This window comes from Oncorhynchus nerka, linkage group LG8 (genome assembly GCF_034236695.1).
Source record: "Oncorhynchus nerka isolate Pitt River linkage group LG8, Oner_Uvic_2.0, whole genome shotgun sequence".
NCBI lineage: Eukaryota > Metazoa > Chordata > Actinopteri > Salmoniformes > Salmonidae > Oncorhynchus > Oncorhynchus nerka.
This window is the reverse complement of record NC_088403.1, coordinates 12,548,143-12,568,936: the sequence shown is the minus strand read 5'-3', so window position 1 is coordinate 12,568,936 and position 20,794 is coordinate 12,548,143. Positions and strand designations below refer to the sequence as shown.

The 20,794-nt window shown below is 44.1% G+C and overlaps 1 protein-coding gene across 1 annotated transcript in view; it reads right to left on the bottom strand.

Annotated features, from left to right (window-relative positions):
- nrcama (neuronal cell adhesion molecule a) overlaps positions 1 to 20,794 on the bottom strand; it is a 52,034-nt gene that overhangs the window by 11,510 nt on the left and 19,730 nt on the right. The window contains exons 10-25 of the mRNA XM_065021354.1: positions 20,635 to 20,766; positions 20,088 to 20,231; positions 19,771 to 19,882; positions 17,976 to 18,142; positions 17,004 to 17,151; positions 14,303 to 14,427; positions 13,730 to 13,759; positions 13,173 to 13,274; positions 8,084 to 8,281; positions 5,619 to 5,689; positions 5,245 to 5,470; positions 4,883 to 4,998; positions 4,431 to 4,635; positions 3,034 to 3,160; positions 2,691 to 2,860; positions 1,200 to 1,235 (exon numbers count right to left, since the gene is read on the bottom strand). Of these exons, the coding sequence (XP_064877426.1) occupies positions 1,200 to 1,235; positions 2,691 to 2,860; positions 3,034 to 3,160; positions 4,431 to 4,635; positions 4,883 to 4,998; positions 5,245 to 5,470; positions 5,619 to 5,689; positions 8,084 to 8,281; positions 13,173 to 13,274; positions 13,730 to 13,759; positions 14,303 to 14,427; positions 17,004 to 17,151; positions 17,976 to 18,142; positions 19,771 to 19,882; positions 20,088 to 20,231; positions 20,635 to 20,766 (2,109 nt within the window). The remainder of the gene's footprint in view (positions 1 to 1,199; positions 1,236 to 2,690; positions 2,861 to 3,033; positions 3,161 to 4,430; positions 4,636 to 4,882; positions 4,999 to 5,244; positions 5,471 to 5,618; positions 5,690 to 8,083; positions 8,282 to 13,172; positions 13,275 to 13,729; positions 13,760 to 14,302; positions 14,428 to 17,003; positions 17,152 to 17,975; positions 18,143 to 19,770; positions 19,883 to 20,087; positions 20,232 to 20,634; positions 20,767 to 20,794) is intronic.

The following is a 20,794-nucleotide window of genomic DNA, read 5'->3' as shown; positions in this document are numbered from 1 at the left end:
GAAAGAAGGGGAAAGACAGTGAATGAAGGAGATGAGTAGCCTACAACATTGCTATTCATCCATTTAGGTCTTTTAAGGTGAATTGGACACAAGGGTTGGTGCTTGCGGATGCAATGAACGCAGTAATAGGCTGATTTCTTTACTTTACCACTTAGAATGAGGAAATGCATTGGCGGCATGCATTCTAAGCAGTATTCTAGACTGGCTATTGGAATGTAGCATTAGAGTGAACATCTACTCCCACAGTAGCTAACATAGAGCATTATGGGTACTGTAGTACATCATGCTACAGCTCATTGATGATGGAGGAAGGCACATGCAGACAGATCTACAGTAGTTATCTATCAGGGTCTAGTAACTGGTAGAACATGCAGACAGATCTACAGTAGCTATCTATCAGGGTCTAGTAACTGGTAGAACATGCAGACAGATCTACAGTAGTTATCTATCAGGGTCTAGTAACTGTTAGAACATGCAGACAGATCTACAGTAGCTATCTATCAGGGTCTAGTTTATCTACCTAATAGAACATGCAGACAGATCTACAGTAGCTATCTATCAGGGTCTAGTAACTGGTAGAACATGCAGACAGATCTACAGTAGCTATCTATCAGGGTCTAGTTTATCTACCTAATAGAACATGCAGACAGATCTACAGTAGCTATCTATCAGGGTCTAGTTTCTCTACCTAGTAGAACATGCAGACAGATCTACAGTAGCTATCTATCAGGGTCTAGTAACTGGTAGAACATGCAGACAGATCTACAGTAGTTATCTATCAGGGTCTAGTAACTGTTAGAACATGCAGACAGATCTACAGTAGTTATCTATCAGGGTCTAGTAACTGGTAGGACATGCAGACAGATCTACAGTAGCTATCTATCAGGGTCTAATAACTGGTAGAACATGCAGACAGATCTACAGTAGCTATCTATCAGGGTCTAGTAACTGGTAGAACATACAGACAGATCTACAGTAGTTATCTATCAGGGTCTAGTAACTGGTAGAACATGCAGACAGATCTACAGTAGCTATCTATCAGGGTCTAGTAACTGGTAGAACATGCAGACAGATCTACAGTAGTTATCTATCAGGGTCTAGTAACTGTTAGAACATGCAGACAGATCTACAGCAGCTATCTATCAGGGTCTAGTAACTGGTAGAACATGCAGGTGCCTCCGCTGAGAGACTTATTTTACCTTTGAACACATCTACTATGGGTTGCTGAATAAAGGCTTCAGAGAGAAGAGGAGAAAGAGAAAGAGAGGAATAAAGAGAGACAGAGAGAAGACAAACACAGGCAGAGGGGATGTAAGTAGATGAGCAAGGAAAAAGTACAACTAGATCCCACCGTGTTCCCATTTTAAAGACCAAGTATTTTTTCACCAGGTTCACGTAAAACAGAATGATTCACTACAGGTGGAACAACACGGGGGACAGTTTGACCTCGCTGGAGCACGTCAGAGTCCATGCAACCTGAAACGTTATGAGAAGACAATGACTCTCACATGGGACGCTGGAGCACGTCAGAGTCCATGCAACCTGAAACGTTATGAGAAGACAATGACTCTCACATGGGACGCTGGAGCACGTCAGAGTCCATGCAACCTGAAACGTTATGAGAAGACAATGACTCTCACATGGGACGCTGGAGCACGTCAGAGTCCATGCAACCTGAAACGTTATGAGAAGACAATGACTCTCACATGGGACGCTGGAGCACGTCAGAGTCCATGCAACCTGCGTTATGAGAAGACAATGACTCTCACATGGGAGCTCAGAGTCCATGCAACCTGAAACGTTATGAGAAGACAATGACTTCACATGGGAGCACGTCAAGTCCACAACCTGACTGAGAAGACAATGACTCTCACATGGGACATGGAGCACGTCAGAGTCCATGCAACCTGAAACGTTATGAGAAGACAATGACTCTCACATGGGACGCTGGAGCACGTCAGAGTCCATGCAACCTGAAACGTTATGAGAAGACAATGACTCTCACATGGGACGCTGGAGCACGTCAGAGTCCATGCAACCTGAAACGTTATGAGAAGACAATGACTCTCACATGGGACGCTGGAGCACGTCAGAGTCCATGCAACCTGAAACGTTATGAGAAGACAATGACTCTCACATGGGACGCTGGAGCACGTCAGAGTCCATGCAACCTGAAACGTTATGAGAAGACAATGGAGGAAATGTCGGACGCTGCGCTGTAGGAAAAGCTACAAGCTGTAAACTGCCGCCCACCACTTTTTTTGGTAAACAGCTGACAGAAACCTGAGAGAAACCTGAGAGAAACCTGAGAGAAACCTGAGAGAAATCTGAGAGAAACCTGAGAGAAACCTGAGAGAAACCACTCTCAAATTCATAGACAGCGGCTTTAGAGTGCTGAGTGGAGACAAATAATAACTTCAACACACCCATAATACTTTGTACAATTTGCTTTCACAGTACCTAAAGCTCCATAGAGATACATTAGATTACTTGACCAAGATGGCCGTCCTGTAATCACCTTGCCGGCATGCCAATGGCCATTCTAGTGTTGTATTTCATTCTAGTGTTGCCCGTTGGTTTGGCCGGGGTTAGGCCGTCATTCTCAATGACTTGCATTCTAAACTGACTTGCTTAGTTAAAGAAAGGTTAAATAAATAAATCAATAACATGTCATTCTACGTAAAGCTCACCTTCATCCATGATAGTGACAGCCTCCTCTGTGATGGTTGGGCCGGAGCCCTTGATGGTCTTAGCGTTGAAGTAGAACTTATAGCGGGTGCTGTGCTTGAGGTCGGCCAGGATTACGGTGGTCTCATTGGCTGGGAACATCATCTCCTCAACGGGACCAAGCTCATTGGAGCTGTTGAGAGAGAGAGAGAGAGAGAGAGAGAGAGATGCATAAGGATAAAGATATTGAAATACTTCCTTTGATTTCAAACCAATCCAGTGAGGCACACACACATACACACCCAGTTGGAAGCCAGGGTCAGCCACAGATGCCACAATAAAAATGCATCAAATTGCTCAGCAGACTTACCTGGCTGGTATTTGAGTGTGTAGCCGGTGAGGCGACCATTGTTGTCCTGTGGAGGACCCCACTCCAGCGTCAGAGAGTCCATGTCGGTGTTCTTTATACGCAAGAAGGAAGGAGGACCAGGGACTAAACACACGCAGATAAACACATGGATACAATGTCATAACGTGTGGATGCAATTATACAAAATGACTTATGAACTAAAGAAAACCACCATTCATAGTCACAAAACCATTCAGTAACGTACAGATAGAACCATTCTAACCTGATATGTTTAGCATTGTTTCCGGCCCATAGTCAGCCCCTTCCAACAGTATAGCACAATGCATGGCTATATGTATACGGTAGTGGTGGCAGGTGGAACTTTAAATGGGGAGGACGGGTTCATAGTAATGGCTGGAGGTGGCAGGTGGAACTTTAAATGGGGAGGACGGGCTCATAGTAATGGCTGGAGGTGGCAGGTGGAACTTTAAATGGGGAGGACGGGCTCATAGTAATGGCTGGAGGTGGCAGGTGGAACTTTAAATGGGGAGGACGGGCTCATAGTAATGGCTGGAGGTGGCAGGTGGAACTTTAAATGGGGAGGACGGGCTCATAGTAATGGCTGGAGGTGGCAGGTGGAACTTTAAATGGGGAGGACGGGCTCATAGTAATGGCTGGAGGTGGCAGGTGGAACTTTAAATGGGGAGGACGGGCTCATAGTAATGGCTGGAGGTGGCAGGTGGAACTTTAAATGGGGAACTTTAAATGGCTGGTGGCAGGTGGAACTTTAAATGGGGAGGACGGGCTCATAGTAATGGCTGGAGGTGGCAGGTGGAACTGTAAATGGGGAGGACGGGCTCATAGTAATGGCTGGAGGTGGCATGTGGAACTTTAAATGGGGAGGACGGGCTCATAGTAATGGCTGGAGGTGGCAGGTGGAACTGGAGGTGGCAGGTGGAACTTTTTAAATGGGGGAACTTTAAAGAGGACGGGCTCATAGTAAGGTGGAACTGGAGTAATGGCTGGAGGTGGCAGGTGGAACTTTAAATGGGGAGGACGGGCTCATAGTAATGGCTGGAGGTGGCAGGTGGAACTGTAAATGGGGAGGACGGGCTCATAGTAATGGCTGGAGGTGGCAGGTGGAACTTTAAATGGGGAGGACGGGCTCATAGTAATGGCTGGAGGTGGCAGGTGGAACTTTAAATGGGGAGGACGGGCTCATAGTAATGGCTGGAGCGGAATGGATGGAAGGGTCTCAAATACATGAAACATCTAGTTTCCATGTCTACTATTCCATTTAATTCATTCCATTCATTATTATGAGCCGTCCTCCCCTCACCAGCCTCCTGTGGTATATGGATTAAACACAGAGAATCTATCCAACAACAGTAGGAGTCTGAATGAGGCCCCTTACCTCCCTCTGGGGTCTCAAAGTTGTGGTTGGGGCTGGGGGGCCCCTCTCCCTTGCCGTTGACCACCCTGATGTTCAGTGTATAGAGGCTGTAGGGTTTGAGGCCCGGTAGTCTGCCGTCAGTCCTGTTTCCACTGAAGAGCAACACCTGCTGTTCCTCCTGCTGAGCCTCTGCCTGGTGGAGGCTACGCTCACGCCAGTAGGACACCTGCAGGACCACACACACATCAGACAAACATTCTGGTCTAAATGACCAGGTTCTTCCTGGTTCCATGATGGTCAGATGTTCTACTTATTCCCACCTGACTACAGGAAGATCTGGGCATTTTGGCAAAACATACCAGAATGTTACCCCTTAACTGTGACACGAACTGATGTATTTAACTACCAATATATTGCGGTGATAATAAATCTTTCTCCACATTGTGAGGATCTCTGGTTGCTGTGTACAGTACCTTGTAGCCCTGGAGTCGTCCCCTGACCATGGAGGTGAGGACAGGCTCCCAGTGAACCTCTGCTAGCGTCCCGTTCTGAACCAGCACCTGGACACTCTCTGGGGCTGACATGGGCACTGAGTGACAGACAAAGATTTCAACAGACTGGCATCAAATATTTCATGACAACAACCTTCTAATTTGCATTCTAACTAGAAATGATTGGAGCTAGAAGTTACTGGAACTTATAGTGGCAGTTTTCAGTTTGAAAAAGACCATTCCTCTGTCCATTCACAACCTCCTCATTTACATAGACCTACCCATGTACAGTAGTAGTACTCACAGTCCTCTCTACACACACACACACACACTACAATACTCACCGTCCTCTCCAGAATACCCCACCACCGCCTCAGGTGCTGGTCCGTTTCCGTAGTCGTTCACCGCCTGAACTTTGACCTCGTAGGGTACGAAAGTGGGCGTGCCTGACACCACATACTTGGAGGTGTTAGCCACGGTCTCAGACAACCAGTCCTCCTCCACATCCTTCTGTCTCCAGTTCACCTTGTACTGTAGTCCTGGTCCATTGGACTGGAGGCCTGTCAGCTCCTAAGGCAGAGATATTACAGGGGAAGAGGGGTCTTCACTGGGATAATAGTGAGATGGTGACACCATGAATATGGTCAGGAATACTCACTGTAGGCTGCTGAATTAGGACTAATGATACTGGTTATACTTGAGATGGAGCATACCTTACCTTCCATGAGATGACTAAGTTATTATGTTCAGTTCCAACACCATGGACATCTGTTGGATTCACATCTGGAGCTAACAGAATCACAAACAGATCACAGATCAGACCAAACCTCTTGTCTTTTCTACAGTGAACATCAGAACCTTCTTACACTGTAGTCATCCCTACCTCTCACTCTGACACTTATGACCATCTTACACTATAGTCATCCCTACTTCTCACTCTTAACACTTATGACCATCTTACACTATAGTCATCCTTACCTCTCACTCTAACACTTCTGACCATCTTCCTCTACAGTCATCCCTACCTCTCACTCTAACACTTCTGACCATCTTAGTCTATAGTCATCCCTACCTCTCACTCTAACACTTCTGACACTGTAGTCATCCCTACCTCTCACTCTAACACTTCTGACCATCTTCCTCTGTAGTCATCCCTACCTCTCACTAACACTTCTGACCATCTTACACTGTAGTCATCCCTACCTCTCACTCTAACACTTCTGACACTATAGTCATCCATACCTCTCACTCTAACACTTCTGACCATCTTCCTCTATAGTCATCCCTACCTCTCACTCTAACACTTCTGACCATCTTCCTCTATAGTCATCCCTAACTCTCACTCTAACACTTCTGACACTGTAGTCATCCATACCTCTCACTCTTAACACTTCTGACCACCTTCCTCTATAGTCATCCCTACTTCTCACTCTAACACTTCTGACCATCTTACTCTACAGTTAGTGGCCAAAAGTTTTAATTTTCACAAAGTCTGCTGCTTCAGTGTCTTAAGATATTTTTGTCAGATGTTACTATGGAATACTGAAGTATAATTTCATAAGTGTCAACGGCTTTTATTGATAATTACATGAAGTTGATGCAAAGAGTCAATATTTGCAGTGTTGACCCTTCTGTTTCAAGACCTCTGCAATCCGCCCTGGCATGATGTCAATTAACTTCTGGGCCACATCCTGACTGATGGCAGCCCATTCTTGCATAATCAATGCTTGGAGTTTGTCAGAATTTGTGGGTTTTTGTTTATCCATCCGCCTCTTGAGGATTGACCACAAATTCTCAATGCGATTAAGGTCTGGGGAGTTTCCTGGCCATGGACCCAAAATATTTATGTTTTGTTCCCCAAGCCACTTAGTTATCACTTTTGCCTTATGGCAAGGTGCTCCATCATGCTGGAAAAGGCATTCTTTGTCACCAAACTGTTCCTGGATGGTTGGGAGAAGATGCTCTCGGAGGATGTGTTGATACCATTCTTTATTCATGGCTGTGTTCTTAGGCAAAATTGTGAGTGAGACCACCCGCTTGGCTGAGAAGCAACCCCACACATGAATGTCTCAGGATGCTTTACTGTTGGCATGATACAGGACTGATGGTAGCGCTCACCTTGTCTTCTCCAGACAAGCTTCTTTCCGGATGCCCCAAACAATCGGAAAGGGGATTCATCAGAGAAAATTACTTTACCCCAGTCCTCAGCAGTCCAATCCCTGTACCTTTCCAGAATATCAGTCTGTCCCTAATGTTTTTCATGGAGAGAAGTGGCTTCTTTGCTGCCCTTCTTGACACCAGGCCATCCTCCAAAAGTCTTTGCCTCACTGTGCGTGCAGATGCACTCACACCTGCCTGCTGCCATTCCTGAGCAAGCTCTGTACTGGTGGTGCCCCGATCCCGCAGCTGAATCAACTTTAGGAGATGGTCCTGGCACTTGCTGGACTTTCTTGGGTGCCCTGAAGCCTTCTTCACAACAATTGAACCACTCTCCTTGAAGTTCTTGATGATCAGATAAATGGTTGATTTAGGTGCAATCTTACTGGCAGCAATATCCTTGCCTGTGAAGGCCTTTTTGTGCAAAGCAATGATGATGGCACGTGTTTCCTTGCAGGTAACCATGGATGACAGAGGAAGAGCAATGATTCCAAGCACCACCCTCCTTTTGAAGCTTCCAGTCTGTTATTCGAACTCAATCAGCATGACAGAGTGATCTCCAGCCTTGTCCTCGTCAACACTCACACCTGTGTTAATGAGAGAATCACTGACATGATGTCAGCTGGTCCTTTTGTGGCAGGGCTGAAATGCAGTGGAAATGTTTTCGGGGGATTCAGTTCATTTGCATGGAAAAGAGGGACTTTGCAATTAATATCATTTCATCTGATCACTCTTCATAACATTCTGGAGTATATGCAAATTACCATCATACAAACTGAGGCAGCAGACTTTGTGAAAATTAATATTTGTGTCATTCTCAAAACTTTTGGCCACGACTGTATAGTCATCCCTACCTCTCACTCTAACACTTCTGATCATCTTACTCTATAGTCATCCCTACTTCTCAATCTAACACTTCTGACCATCTTAGTCTATAGTCATCCCTACCTCTAACACCTCTTCAGTTTTAGAACAGACTATTTGCATTTCTTTGGCAATAAAGTAAGGTCCACAGTATAGTTTTACCTGCAGGGTTGGTCCTGTACTGCCTGGAGGGCTGGCTGGGCTGGCTGTAGCCCACATGGTTCACAGCCAGAACCCTGAAGGAGTAGTAGGCGTAGGGGGACAGGTCCAGGTGGGCCGTGGTCTTGGTGCCCTCCTCCTCTGTCAGGTTGTGCCACACCCCAGCCTGGTGGAGCAGGTCTTCATACTGAACTAGGAACTCTGGGAGGGGAGACAACATGGAGGAGGGGATAGAACATGGAGGAGGGGTTAGAACATGGAGGAGGGGATAGAACATGGAGGAGGGGTTAGAACATGGAGGAGGGGATAGAACATGGAGGAGGGGTTAGAACATGGAGGAGGGGTTAGAACATGGAGGAGGGGTTAGAACATGGAGGAGGGGATAGAACATGGAGGAGGGGATAGAACATAGAGGAGGGGATAGAACATGGAGGAGGGGTTAGAACATGGAGGAGGGGTTAGAACATGGAGGAGGGGTTAGAACATGGAGGAGGGGTTAGAACATGGAGGAGGGGTTAGAACATGGAGTGGTTAGAGGGGTTAGAACATGGAGGAGGGGTTAGAACATGTAAGAGGGGTTAGAACATGGAGGAGGGGTTAGATCATGTAAGAGGGGTTAGAACATGGAGGAGGGGTTAGATCATGTAGGAGGGGTTAGAATATGGAGGAGGGAAATGGATTGGATCTTGGGTTGGTAGTGACCCTGTTGTGTTCATTATATTACAGTACTCTGTGTAGGGCTGTTCATTATAATACAGTACTCTGTGTAGGGCTGTTCATTATATTACAGTACTCTGTGTAGGGCTGTTCATTATAATACAGTACTCTGTGTAGGGCTGTTCATTATATTACAGTACTCTGTGTGGGGCTGTTATGTTCATTATAATACAGTACTCTGTGTAGGGCTGTTATGTTCATTATAATACAGTACTCTGTGTAGGGCTGTTCATTATAATACAGTACTCTGTGTGGGACTGTTGTGTTCATTATAATACAGTACTCTGTGTGGGGCTGTTCATTATAATACAGTACTCTGTGTGGGGCTGTTCATTATAATACAGTACTCTGTGTAGGGCTGTTCATTATAATACAGTACTCTGTGTAGGGCTGTTCATTATAATACAGTACTCTGTGTAGGGCTGTTCATTATAATACAGTACTCTGTGTAGCATTATAATACAGTACTCTGTTGTGTTCATTATAATACAGTACTCTGTTGCTGTTCATTATAATACAGTACTCTGTGTAGGGCTGTTCATTATAATACAGTACTCTGTGTAGGCTGCTGTTCATTATAATACAGTACTCTGTGTGGGGCTGGCTGTTAGGGCTGTTCATTATAATACAGTACTCTGTGTAGGGCTGTTGTGTTCATTATATTACAGTACTCTGTGTAGGGCTGTTCATTATAATACAGTACTCTGTGTAGGGCTGTTATGTTCATTATAATACAGTACTCTGTGTAGGGCTGTTGTGTTCATTATAATACAGTACTCTGTGTAGGGCTGTTCATTATAATACAGTACTCTGTGTAGGGCTGTTCATTATAATACAGTACTCTGTGTAGGGCTGTTCATTATAATACAGTACTCTGTGTAGGGCTGTTCATTATAATACAGTACTCTGTGTAGGGCTGTTCATTATAATACAGTACTCTGTGTAGGGCTGTTCATTATAATACAGTACTCTGTGTAGGGCTGTTCATTATAATACAGTACTCTGTGTAGGGCTGTTCATTATAATACAGTACTCTGTGTAGGGCTGTTGTGTTCATTATAATACAGTACTCTGTGTAGGGCTGTTCATTATAATACAGTACTCTGTGTGGGGCTGTTATGTTCATTATAATACAGTACTCTGTGTAGGGCTGTTCATTATAATACAGTACTCTGTGTGGGGCTGTTCATTATAATACAGTACTCTGTGTAGGGCTGTTCATTATAATACAGTACTCTGTGTAGGGCTGTTCATTATAATACAGTACTCTGTGTAGGGGGCTGTTAGGGCTGTTCATTATAATACAGTACTCTGTGTAGGGCTGTTCATTATAATACAGTACTCTGTGTAGGGGCTGTACTCTCTGTTGCTGTTCATTATAATACAGTACTCTGTGTAGGGGGCTGTTAGGGCTGTTCATTATAATACAGTACTCTGTGTAGGGCTGTTCATTATAATACAGTACTCTGTGTAGGGCTGTTCATTATAATACAGTACTCTGTGTAGGGCTGTTCATTATAATACAGTACTCTGTGTAGGGCTGTGTAGGGCTGTTCATTATAATACAGTACTCTGTGTAGGGCTGTTCATTATAATACAGTACTCTGTGTAGGGCTGTTGTGTTCATTATAATACAGTACTCTGTGTAGGGCTGTTGTGTTCATTATAATACAGTACTCTGTGTAGGGCTGTTCATTATAATACAGTACTCTGTGTAGGGCTGTTCATTATAATACAGTACTCTGTGTAGGGCTGTTCATTATAATACAGTACTCTGTGTAGGGCTGTTCATTATAATACAGTACTCTGTGTAGGGCTGTTCATTATAATACAGTTCTGTACAGTACTCTGTGGGCTGTTCATTATAATACAGTACTCTGTGTAGGGCTGTTCATTATAATACAGTACTCTGTGTAGGGCTGTTCATTATAATACAGTACTCTGTGTAGGGCTGTTCATTATAATACAGTACTCTGTGTAGGGCTGTTGTGTTCATTATAATACAGTACTCTGTGTAGGGCTGTTGTGTTCATTATAATACAGTACTCTGTGTAGGGCTGTTGTGTTCATTATAATACAGTACTCTGTGTAGGGCTGTTCATTATAATACAGTACTCTGTGTAGGGCTGTTATGTTCATTATAATACAGTACTCTGTGTAGGGCTGTTCATTATAATACAGTACTCTGTGTAGGGCTGTTCATTATAATACAGTACTCTGTGTAGGGCTGTTCATTATAATACAGTACTCTGTGTAGGGCTGTTCATTATAATACAGTACTCTGTGTAGGGCTGTTCATTATAATACAGTACTCTGTGTAGGGCTGTTCATTATAATACAGTACTCTGTGTAGGGCTGTTGTGTTCATTATAATACAGTACTCTGTGTAGGGCTGTTCATTATAATACAGTACTCTGTGTAGGGCTGTTCATTATAATACAGTACTCTGTGTAGGGCTGTTCATTATAATACAGTACTCTGTGTAGGGCTGTTCATTATAATACAGTACTCTGTGTGGGGCTGTTCATTATAATACAGTACTCTGTGTAGGGCTGTTCATTATAATACAGTACTCTGTGTAGGGCTGTTCATTATAATACAGTACTCTGTGTAGGGCTGTTCATTATAATACAGTACTCTGTGTAGGGGGCTGTTCATTATAATACAGTACTCTGTGTAGGGCTGTTCATTATAATACAGGGCTGTTCATTATACAGTACAGGGCTGTACTCTGTGTAGGGCTGTTCATTATAATACAGTACTCTGTGTAGGGCTGTTCATTAGTACAGTACTCTGTGTAGGGTTCAGTACTCTGTTAGGGCTGTTCATTATAATACAGTACTCTGTTGTGTTCATTATAATACAGTACTCTGTGTAGGGCTGTTCATTTATAATACAGTACTCTGTGTAGGGCTGTTCATTATAATACAGTACTCTGTGTAGGGCTGTTCATTATAATACAGTACTCTGTGTAGGGCTGTTCATTTAATAAGTACTCTGTGTAGGGCTGTTCATTATAATACAGTACTCTGTGTAGGGCTGTTCATTATAATACAGTACTCTGTGTAGGGCTGTTCATTATAATACAGTACTCTGTGTAGGGCTGTTCATTATAATACAGTACTCTGTGTAGGGCTGTTGTGTTCATTATAATACAGTACTCTGTGTAGGGCTGTTCATTATAATACAGTACTCTGTGTAGGGCTGTTCATTATAATACAGTACTCTGTGTAGGGCTGTTCATTATAATACAGTACTCTGTGTAGGGCTGTTCATTATAATACAGTACTCTGTGTAGGGCTGTTCATTATAATACAGTACTCTGTGTAGGGCTGTTCATTATAATACAGTACTCTAGGGCTGTTCATTATAATACAGTACTCTGTGTAGGGCTGTTCATTATAATACAGTACTCTGTGTAGGGCTGTTCATTATAATGTGTTAGGGCTGTTGTGTTCATTATAATACAGTACTCTGTGTAGGGCTGTTGTGTTCATTATAATACAGTACTCTGTGTAGGGCTGTTCATTATAATACAGTACTCTGTGTAGGGCTGTTCATTATAATACAGTACTCTGTGTGGGGCTGTTCATTATAATACAGTACTCTGTGTAGGGCTGTTCATTATAATACAGTACTCTGTGTAGGGCTGTTCATTATAATACAGTACTCTGTGTAGGGCTGTTGTGTTCATTATAATACAGTACTCTGTGTAGGGCTGTTGTGTTCATTATAATACAGTACTCTGTGTAGGGCTGTTCATTATAATACAGTACTCTGTGTAGGGCTGTTCATTATAATACAGTACTCTGTGTAGGGCTGTTCATTATAATACAGTACTCTGTGTAGGGCTGTTCATTATAATACAGTACTCTGTGTAGGGCTGTTGTGTTCATTATAATACAGTACTCTGTGTAGGGCTGTTCATTATAATACAGTACTCTGTGTAGGGCTGTTCATTATAATACAGTACTCTGTGTAGGGCTGTTCATTATAATACAGTACTCTGTGTAGGGCTGTTCATTATAATACAGTACTAGGGCTGTGTACTCTGTGTAGGGCTGTTCATTATAATACAGTACTCTGTGTAGGGCTGTTCATTATAATACAGTACTCTGTGTAGGGCTGTTCATTATAATACAGTACTCTGTGTAGGGCTGTTCATTATAATACAGTACTCTGTGTAGGGCTGTTCATTATAATACAGTACTCTGTGTGGGGCTGTTCATTATAATACAGTACTCTGTGTAGGGCTGTTCATTATAATACAGTACTCTGTGTAGGGCTGTTCATTATAATACAGTACTCTGTGTAGGGCTGTTCATTATAATACAGTACTCTGTGTAGGGCTGTTGTGTTCATTATAATACAGTACTCTGTGTAGGGCTGTTGTGTTCGTCTCCAGGTATCCAGGTGAGCTGGACGCTCCTCTCTCTCTGGTCAGTCAGCTCCAGGTCTGTAGGAGGGTCTGGTTCCTCTGGAGAGGAAAACACAGTGTCAGTACCACTCACTACAACAACAAGGTCACCTGATGCTTTAGGGGGTGGGAGTCAGCATGCCTTGTTTGATAAACTGAGTAACTGAGCGAGAGCCCGAAATGAGCAGGATCCAACTCCAACCCAAAACACAGTAGTCAGATGGACATAGTTACTAATAATAATAATAATAATAATAATAATAATAATAATCACACTTGTGAATAAATCTAATGATGCAGCAGACACTTCCAACACACACAGACTGGTTCTCTCTGGTCACGGACAGTCAATATGCCACTGCAGTAGCATCACAACAGAGCCATAGCATGCTAACCAAACGGACAGGACTGCTACAGTAAGGGTGAAGGTCAGCTCTCACACACTCAGGACTGAGGGAGAGGAGTGGATGAGGAATGATGATGCTAATATGGCCAACAGGGCCAGCGTTGTTTACCGTAGACAATAGCAGGAGTTGGAGTAGCCTCTGAGAGAGCAAGGACAGGAGTCACATAGGAATGACAGGTTAGTGACAAAACACAGGTTTCAGAGAGAAGAAGAATAGGACTACACAGCAACAGGAAGCTGATGAAACACTTCCTATAGTCAATCTCCAATATTACAACACTCTAGTATTGGTTATGAAACACTTCCTATAGTCAATCACCAATATTACAACACTAGTATTGGTTATGAAACACTTCCTATAGTCAATCACCAATATTACAACACTAGTATTGGTTAAGAAAGACTAGTGTCACTATAGTCAATCGTCAATATTACAACACTCTATTATTACAACTCTGTGAGCATTGGATCAGACTACAAAGTATTTAAATAAAGATGTTAACAGACTATTCAGAACATGCACATGCGTGTCTACCACAGAGATGAAACATATCAAATTGTCATAAGAGTAACTAGAAGACATAGAATATAGGTAGGTGATAGAACGAGGAAAGGATAGAATGTGTTGTATATCCTAAGATAAGTCAGGTAAACATCATGTGAAGTATAGAGGTAAACCCACCAACGACGGTCAGCATGGCGCTAGCTGAGTCCTGGTCCAGGGTGGTGTTCATGATACAGGTGTAGGTTCCCTCGTCCTCCTCTGTCACTTCGTTGATGGTCAGACTGTCAGTGTCCACCAAGAACCTAACAAAACACCACCACACAGTCAGACAATCATGCTTACAGTAACCTGTGGCGGACTGCAATAGCATCGAATAGTCCCAGCGATATTCAACTGTTCAGGGAAGTCAGGAACCAATACACACAGTCAGTCAGGAAAGCAAAGGCTATCTTTTTCAAACAGAAATTTGCATCCTGTAGCTCTAACTCCAAAAAGTTTTGGGACACTGTAAAGTCCATGGAGAACAAGGGCACCTCCTCCCAGCTGCCCACTGCACTGAGGCTATGTAACACGGTCACCACCGATAAAAAAACCATTGAATAAGCATTTCTCTACGGCTGGCCATGCTTTCCTCCTGGCTACCCCAACCCCGGACAACAGCTCTGCACGCCCTGCAGCTACTTGCCCGAGCCTCCCCAGCTTCTCCTTTACCCAAATCCAGATAGCAGATGTTCTGAAAGAGCTGCAAAACCTGGACCCATACAAATCAGCCAGGCTAGACAATCTGTACCCGCCGCCTTTGTTGCCACCACTATTACTAGCCTGTTCAACCTCTCTTTCGTATCGTCCGAGATCCCTAAAGATTGGAAAGCTGCCGCAGTCATCCCCCTCTTCAAAGGGGGTGACACTCTAGACCCAAACTGTTACAGACCTATATCTATCCTACCCTGCCTTTCTAAAGTCTTCAAAAGCCAAGTTAATAAACAGATCACTGACCATTTCGAATCCCACCGTACCTTCTCTGCTGTGCAATCCGGTTTCCGAGCTGGTCACGGGGGCACCTCAGCCACGCTCAAGGTACTAAACGATATCATAACCGCCATCGATAAAAGACAGTACTGTGCAGCTGTATTCATCGACCTGGCCAAGGCTTTCGACTCTGTCAATCACCGTATTCTTATCGGCAGACTCAATAGCCTTGGTTTCTCAAATGACTGCCTCGCCTGGTTCACCAACTACTTCACAGACAGAGTTCAGTGTGTCAAATCAGAGGGCCTGTTGTCCGGACCTCTGGCAGTCTCTATGGGGGTACCACAGGGTTCAATTCTCGGGCCGACTCTTTTCTCTGTATATATCAACGATGTCGCTCTTTCTGCGGGTGATTCCCTGATCCATCTCTACGCAGACAACACCATTCTGTATACATCTGGCCCTTCTTTGGACACTGTGGTAACTAACCTCCAAACACTCCTTCCGTGGCCTCCAACTGCTCTTAAAAGCTAGTAAAACCAAATGCATGCTTTTCAACCGTTCGCTGCCCGCACCCGCCCGCCCGACTAGCATCACTACTCTGGACGGTTCTGACCTAGAATACGTGGACAACTACAAATACCTAGGTGTCTGGCTAGACTGTAAACTCTCCTTCCAGACTCATTTCAAACATCTCCAATCCAAAATCAAATCTAGAATCGGCTTTCTATTTTGCAACAAAGCCTCGTTCACTCACGCCGCCAAACTTACCCTAGTAAAACTGACTATCCTACCGATCCTCGACTACAGCGATGTCATCTACAAAATATCTTCCAATACTCTACTCAGCAAACTGGATGTAGTCTATCACAGTGTCATCCGTTTTGTTACCAAAGCGCCTTGTACCACCCACCACTACGACCTGTATGCTCTAGTCGGCTGGTCCTCGCTACATATTCGTCGCCAGACCCACTGGCTCCAGGTCATCTATAAGTCTATGCTAGGTAAAGCTCCGCCTTATCTCTGCTCACTGGTCACGATAATAACACCCACCCGTAGCAGGCGCTCCAGCAGGTATATCTCACTGGTCATCCCCAAAGCCAACACCTCCTTTGGCCGCCTTTCCTTCCAGTTCTCTGCTGCCAGTGACTGGAACGAATTGCAAAAATCGCTGATGTTGGAGACTTACATTTCCCTCACTAACTTTAAACATCACCTATTGGAGCAGCTAACAGATCGCTGCAGCTATACATAGTCCATCTGTAAATAGCCCACCCAATCTACATACCTCATCCCCCATATTATTTTTATTTACTTTGCTGTACTTTTGCACACCAGTATTACACACCATCATCTGCTCATCATCATCTGCTCATCTGTCACTCGTGCTAATTGTAATTACTTTGCTACTATGGCCTATGTATTGCCTTACCTCCTCATGCCATTTGCACACAATGTATATAGACTTTCTTTTGTTTCTAGTGTGTTATTGACTGTACGCTTGTTTATTCCATGTGTAACTCTGTGTTGTTGTTTCTGTCGCATTGCTTTGCTTTATCTTGGCCAGGTCGCAGTTGGAAATGGGAACTTGTTCTCAACTAGCTTACCTGGTTAAATAAAGGTGAAAAAAATAATGAAAAGCGAATCCAATCATACATTTACCAAATACATCATTTTTTTCAGGCTTTTGCTCCAGCCCTGCTGTAACACACGTAATGCGGGGGGCTGAGGAGGGCCTGAGGAGGGCCTGAGGAGGGCCTGGGGAGCAGTTTGATTAGTAGAATGAGGTGTGTCAGAATCAGGGAGGATGTTATCTCTCCTGGAGTAGGGTTGACCACCACTGGCCTATAGCAGACCCATATCTATAGAGTGAAGGTGTGTATAGAGGAGATGGTCTACTCTACAGTACCTCTCGTCATCAGGCAGCTCTCCGTTGTCTTTGAGCCAGTTCATGGTGGGGATGAGGGTGGGGTCGTGTTTAACTTTACACTCAAACACTGCCTTCCTGTTCCTCTGGACCACCATATACTCTGGCTGGGCCAGGATCCTCGTCGGCTCTGAAGGACAATACACACATATACGGTTACACTTCATATGAATACCCTCTTAATAATGCATTATAACATCTATAACTACATTCATAATGCATTATAACATCTATAACTACATTCATGATGCATTATAAGTGTCTATAACTACATTCATAATGCATTATAACATCTATAACTACATTCATAATGCATTATAACATCTATAACTACATTCATAATGCATTATAACATTTATAACTACATTCATAATGCATTATACGTGTCTAAAACTACATTCATGATGCATTATAACATCTATAACTAAATTCATGATGCATTATGTGTCTATAACTACATTCATAATGCATTATACGTGTCTATAACTACATTCATGATGCATTATAACATCTATAACTAAATTCATGATGCATTATGTGTCTATAACTACATTCATAATGCATTATAACATCTATAACTACATTCATAATGCATTATACGTGTCTATAACTACATTCATTATGCATTATAACATCTATAACTACATTCATAATGCATTATAACATCTATAAATAGATTGGGGCGTCAGGTAGCCTAGTGGTTAGAGAGTTGGACTAGTAACCGGAAGGTTGCAAGATCGAATCCCCGAGCTGTCGTTTTGCCCTGAACAAGGCAGTTAACCCACTGTTCCTAGGCTGTAATTGAAAATAAGAATCTGTTCTTAACTGACTCGCCTTGTTAAATAAAGGTAAAATAAAAATGATAACATCTACAACATCTATAAATACATCCATAAGTGTCTATAACTACATTCATAAAGCATTATAATCAGGTTATAAGCAGGCTTGTCTGACCTTTGACCTCCAAGTAGACATGGTTCTCCCTGGTTCCCAGGTTGTTGGAGGCTATACAGGTGTACTTGCCACTGTTCAGGGACTGGGCTACGTTGATCTCTAAGGTACCGTTATTATGGATCACATATGGGTCTCTATTCAGGATACTGGTCTGGCTGTCCTTAAACCTGCAGAGGAAACACTAGGTCACTGCATTAGAACACTAGATCCCTGTGAGACTTTATGAATGTAGTTATTCATCAGCTCAGTTCTTTATGAGAAGATCATGTTGAACAGTTTGTGACTGGAGGACTTTACGGGACACTGTGTGATATTCATTAACAGCCCTCTGTTCACAATCACACTAGAGTCAGTGAACTCCATTAGGAAGTGCAGTGGTGTTAACAGTGGTGTGAACAGAGAGGAGTTAACAGAGAGGAGTTAACAGAGTGGTGTTAACAGAGTGGAGTTAACAGAGTGGTGTTAACAGAGAGGTGTTAACAGAGAGTTAACAGAAAGGAGTTAACAGAAAGGAGTTAACAGAGTGGAGTTAACAGAGTGGTGTTAACAGAGTGGTGTTAACAGAGTGGAGTTAACAGAGAGGTGTTAACAGAGTGGTGTTAACTGAGAGGTGTTAATAGAGAGGTGTTAACAAAGAGGTGTTAACAGAGTGGAGTTAACAGAGAGGTGTTAACAGAGTGGTGTTAACTGAGAGGTGTTAATAGAGAGGTGTTAACAAAGAGGTGTTAACAGAATAGAGTTAACAGAGAGGTGTTAACAGAGTGGAGTTAACAGAGTGGTGTTAACAGAGTGGTGTTAACTGAGAGGTGTTAATAGAGAGGTGTTAACAAAGAGGTGTTAACAGAATGGAGTTAACAGAGAGGTGCTAACAGAGTGGTGTTAACAGAGAGGAGTTAACAGAGAGGTGTTAACAGTGTGGTGTTAACAGTGTGGTGTTAACAGAATGATGTTAATAACAGAGTGGTGAGTCTGACTGGCTGGCTTGTGAGACTAGAGTCTGTCTGGCTGGCTTGTGAGACTAGAGTCTGGCTGGCTGGCTTGTGAGACTAGAGTCTGGCTGACTGGCTTGTGAGACTAGAGTCTGACTGGCTGGCTTGTGAGACTAGAGTCTGGCTGGCTGGCTTGTGAGACTAGAGTCTGGCTGGCTGGCTTGTGAGACTAGAGTCTGGCTGACTGGCTTGTGAGACTAGAGTCTGGCTGGCTGGCTTGTGAGACTAGAGTCTGACTGGCTGGCTTGTGAGACTAGAGTCTGTCTGGCTGGCTTGTGAGACTAGAGTCTGGCTGGCTGGCTTGTGAGACTAGAGTCTGGCTGGCTGGCTTGAGAGACTAGAGTCTGGCTGGCTGGCTTGTGAGACTAGAGTCTGGCTGACTGGCTTGTGAGACTAGAGTCTGGCTGGTTGGTTTGTGAGACTAGAGTCTGGCTGACTGGCTTGTGAGACTAGAGTCTGGCTGGTTGGCTTGTGAGACTAGAGTCTGGCTGGCTGGCTTGTGAGACTAGAGTCTGGCTGACTGGCTTGTGAGACTATAGTCTGGCTGACTGGCTTGTGAGACTAGAGTCTGACTGGCTGGCTTGTGAGACTAGAGTCTGGCTGGCTGGCTTGTGAGACTAGAGTCTGACTGGCTGGCATGTGAGACTAGAGTCTGGCTGGCTGGCTTGTGAGACTAGAGTCTGGCTGGCTGGCTTGTGGGACTAGAGTCTGGCTGGCTGGCTTGTGAGACTAGGGTCTGGCTGGCTGGCTTGTGAGACTAGAGTCTGGCTGGCTGGCTTGTGAGACTTAGAGCCAGATGGACTAACCATGTGATGGTTGGTATGGGCGAGCCGAACGAGGCACAGTCCAGGAAGGCAGGATTGTTGGTGATGACCTGGTACACATTGTTGGGGGGAGTCAGCACCCTTGGTGCTTCGGCTGAAAACAGAAACAAATCATATTGATAATGATTATTAAACCATAACGTGACATGAGAATGATGCAGAGAACACCAAATGCTGCCATTGGCCACAACAATGTTCAAGAGTTGTAAAGCTCAAGAGTTTAGAGTTTTTATTTGTTTATTGACTCAATATTCTGATTCTAAAAGGCAGATTCAATGGTTGTGTTTCCAGAGACTCACCGAGCACATTGACAAAAGCATTAGCCAGCAGGTAGCCAAACTCATTGGAGGCGTTGCACTGGTAGACAGCGCTGGAGCCGGTCTGGACGTCGCTCAGAATCACTGTGTCGTCCTCCACCTTCCGACTCGTGTCCTTCGGAGAGTCTATCAAGGGGATCACAGGCTAGATATACAGTATGTCACACATTCAACCCTCTGTTCACCCTTCCTCCTGCACATCTGGATGTTCATAGTTGAGAGGTAACATCGTGTAGATGTGTGCTCTGCCCACATAGGGGATGAATCCTAATTTGATTGGATACTCTACTTGCGCGCAGCACCATATTTTGTGCAAATCCCTCATTGACATCAATGAATGATTTATGCAATTGTATATGAGCTCTGCTGCTGTTCTACCTACATAAGTGAAACACACTGACTATCAATCTCTCTGGATAAGAGCCTTTGATAAATCACTGAAATGTAAATGTAGGCTTCAGTGTGCATTTCTCCATTTAGGATTCGTTCCATTGAGCCTCAGTCTGGGGTGGAAGTGGACTAGACTCACCTTTGATGGGGACTCCGTTGACGGACCAGGCGATTTGGGGCTTGGGGTCTCCACTGACTCTGCAGGTGAGGATGCCCGTCTCCTTCGGGGCCAGGATCAGGTTCCTGGGGGCACTGATCCAGAACGGAGCCGCTGGGGGGGACGGGGGGGTGAGAGTCAG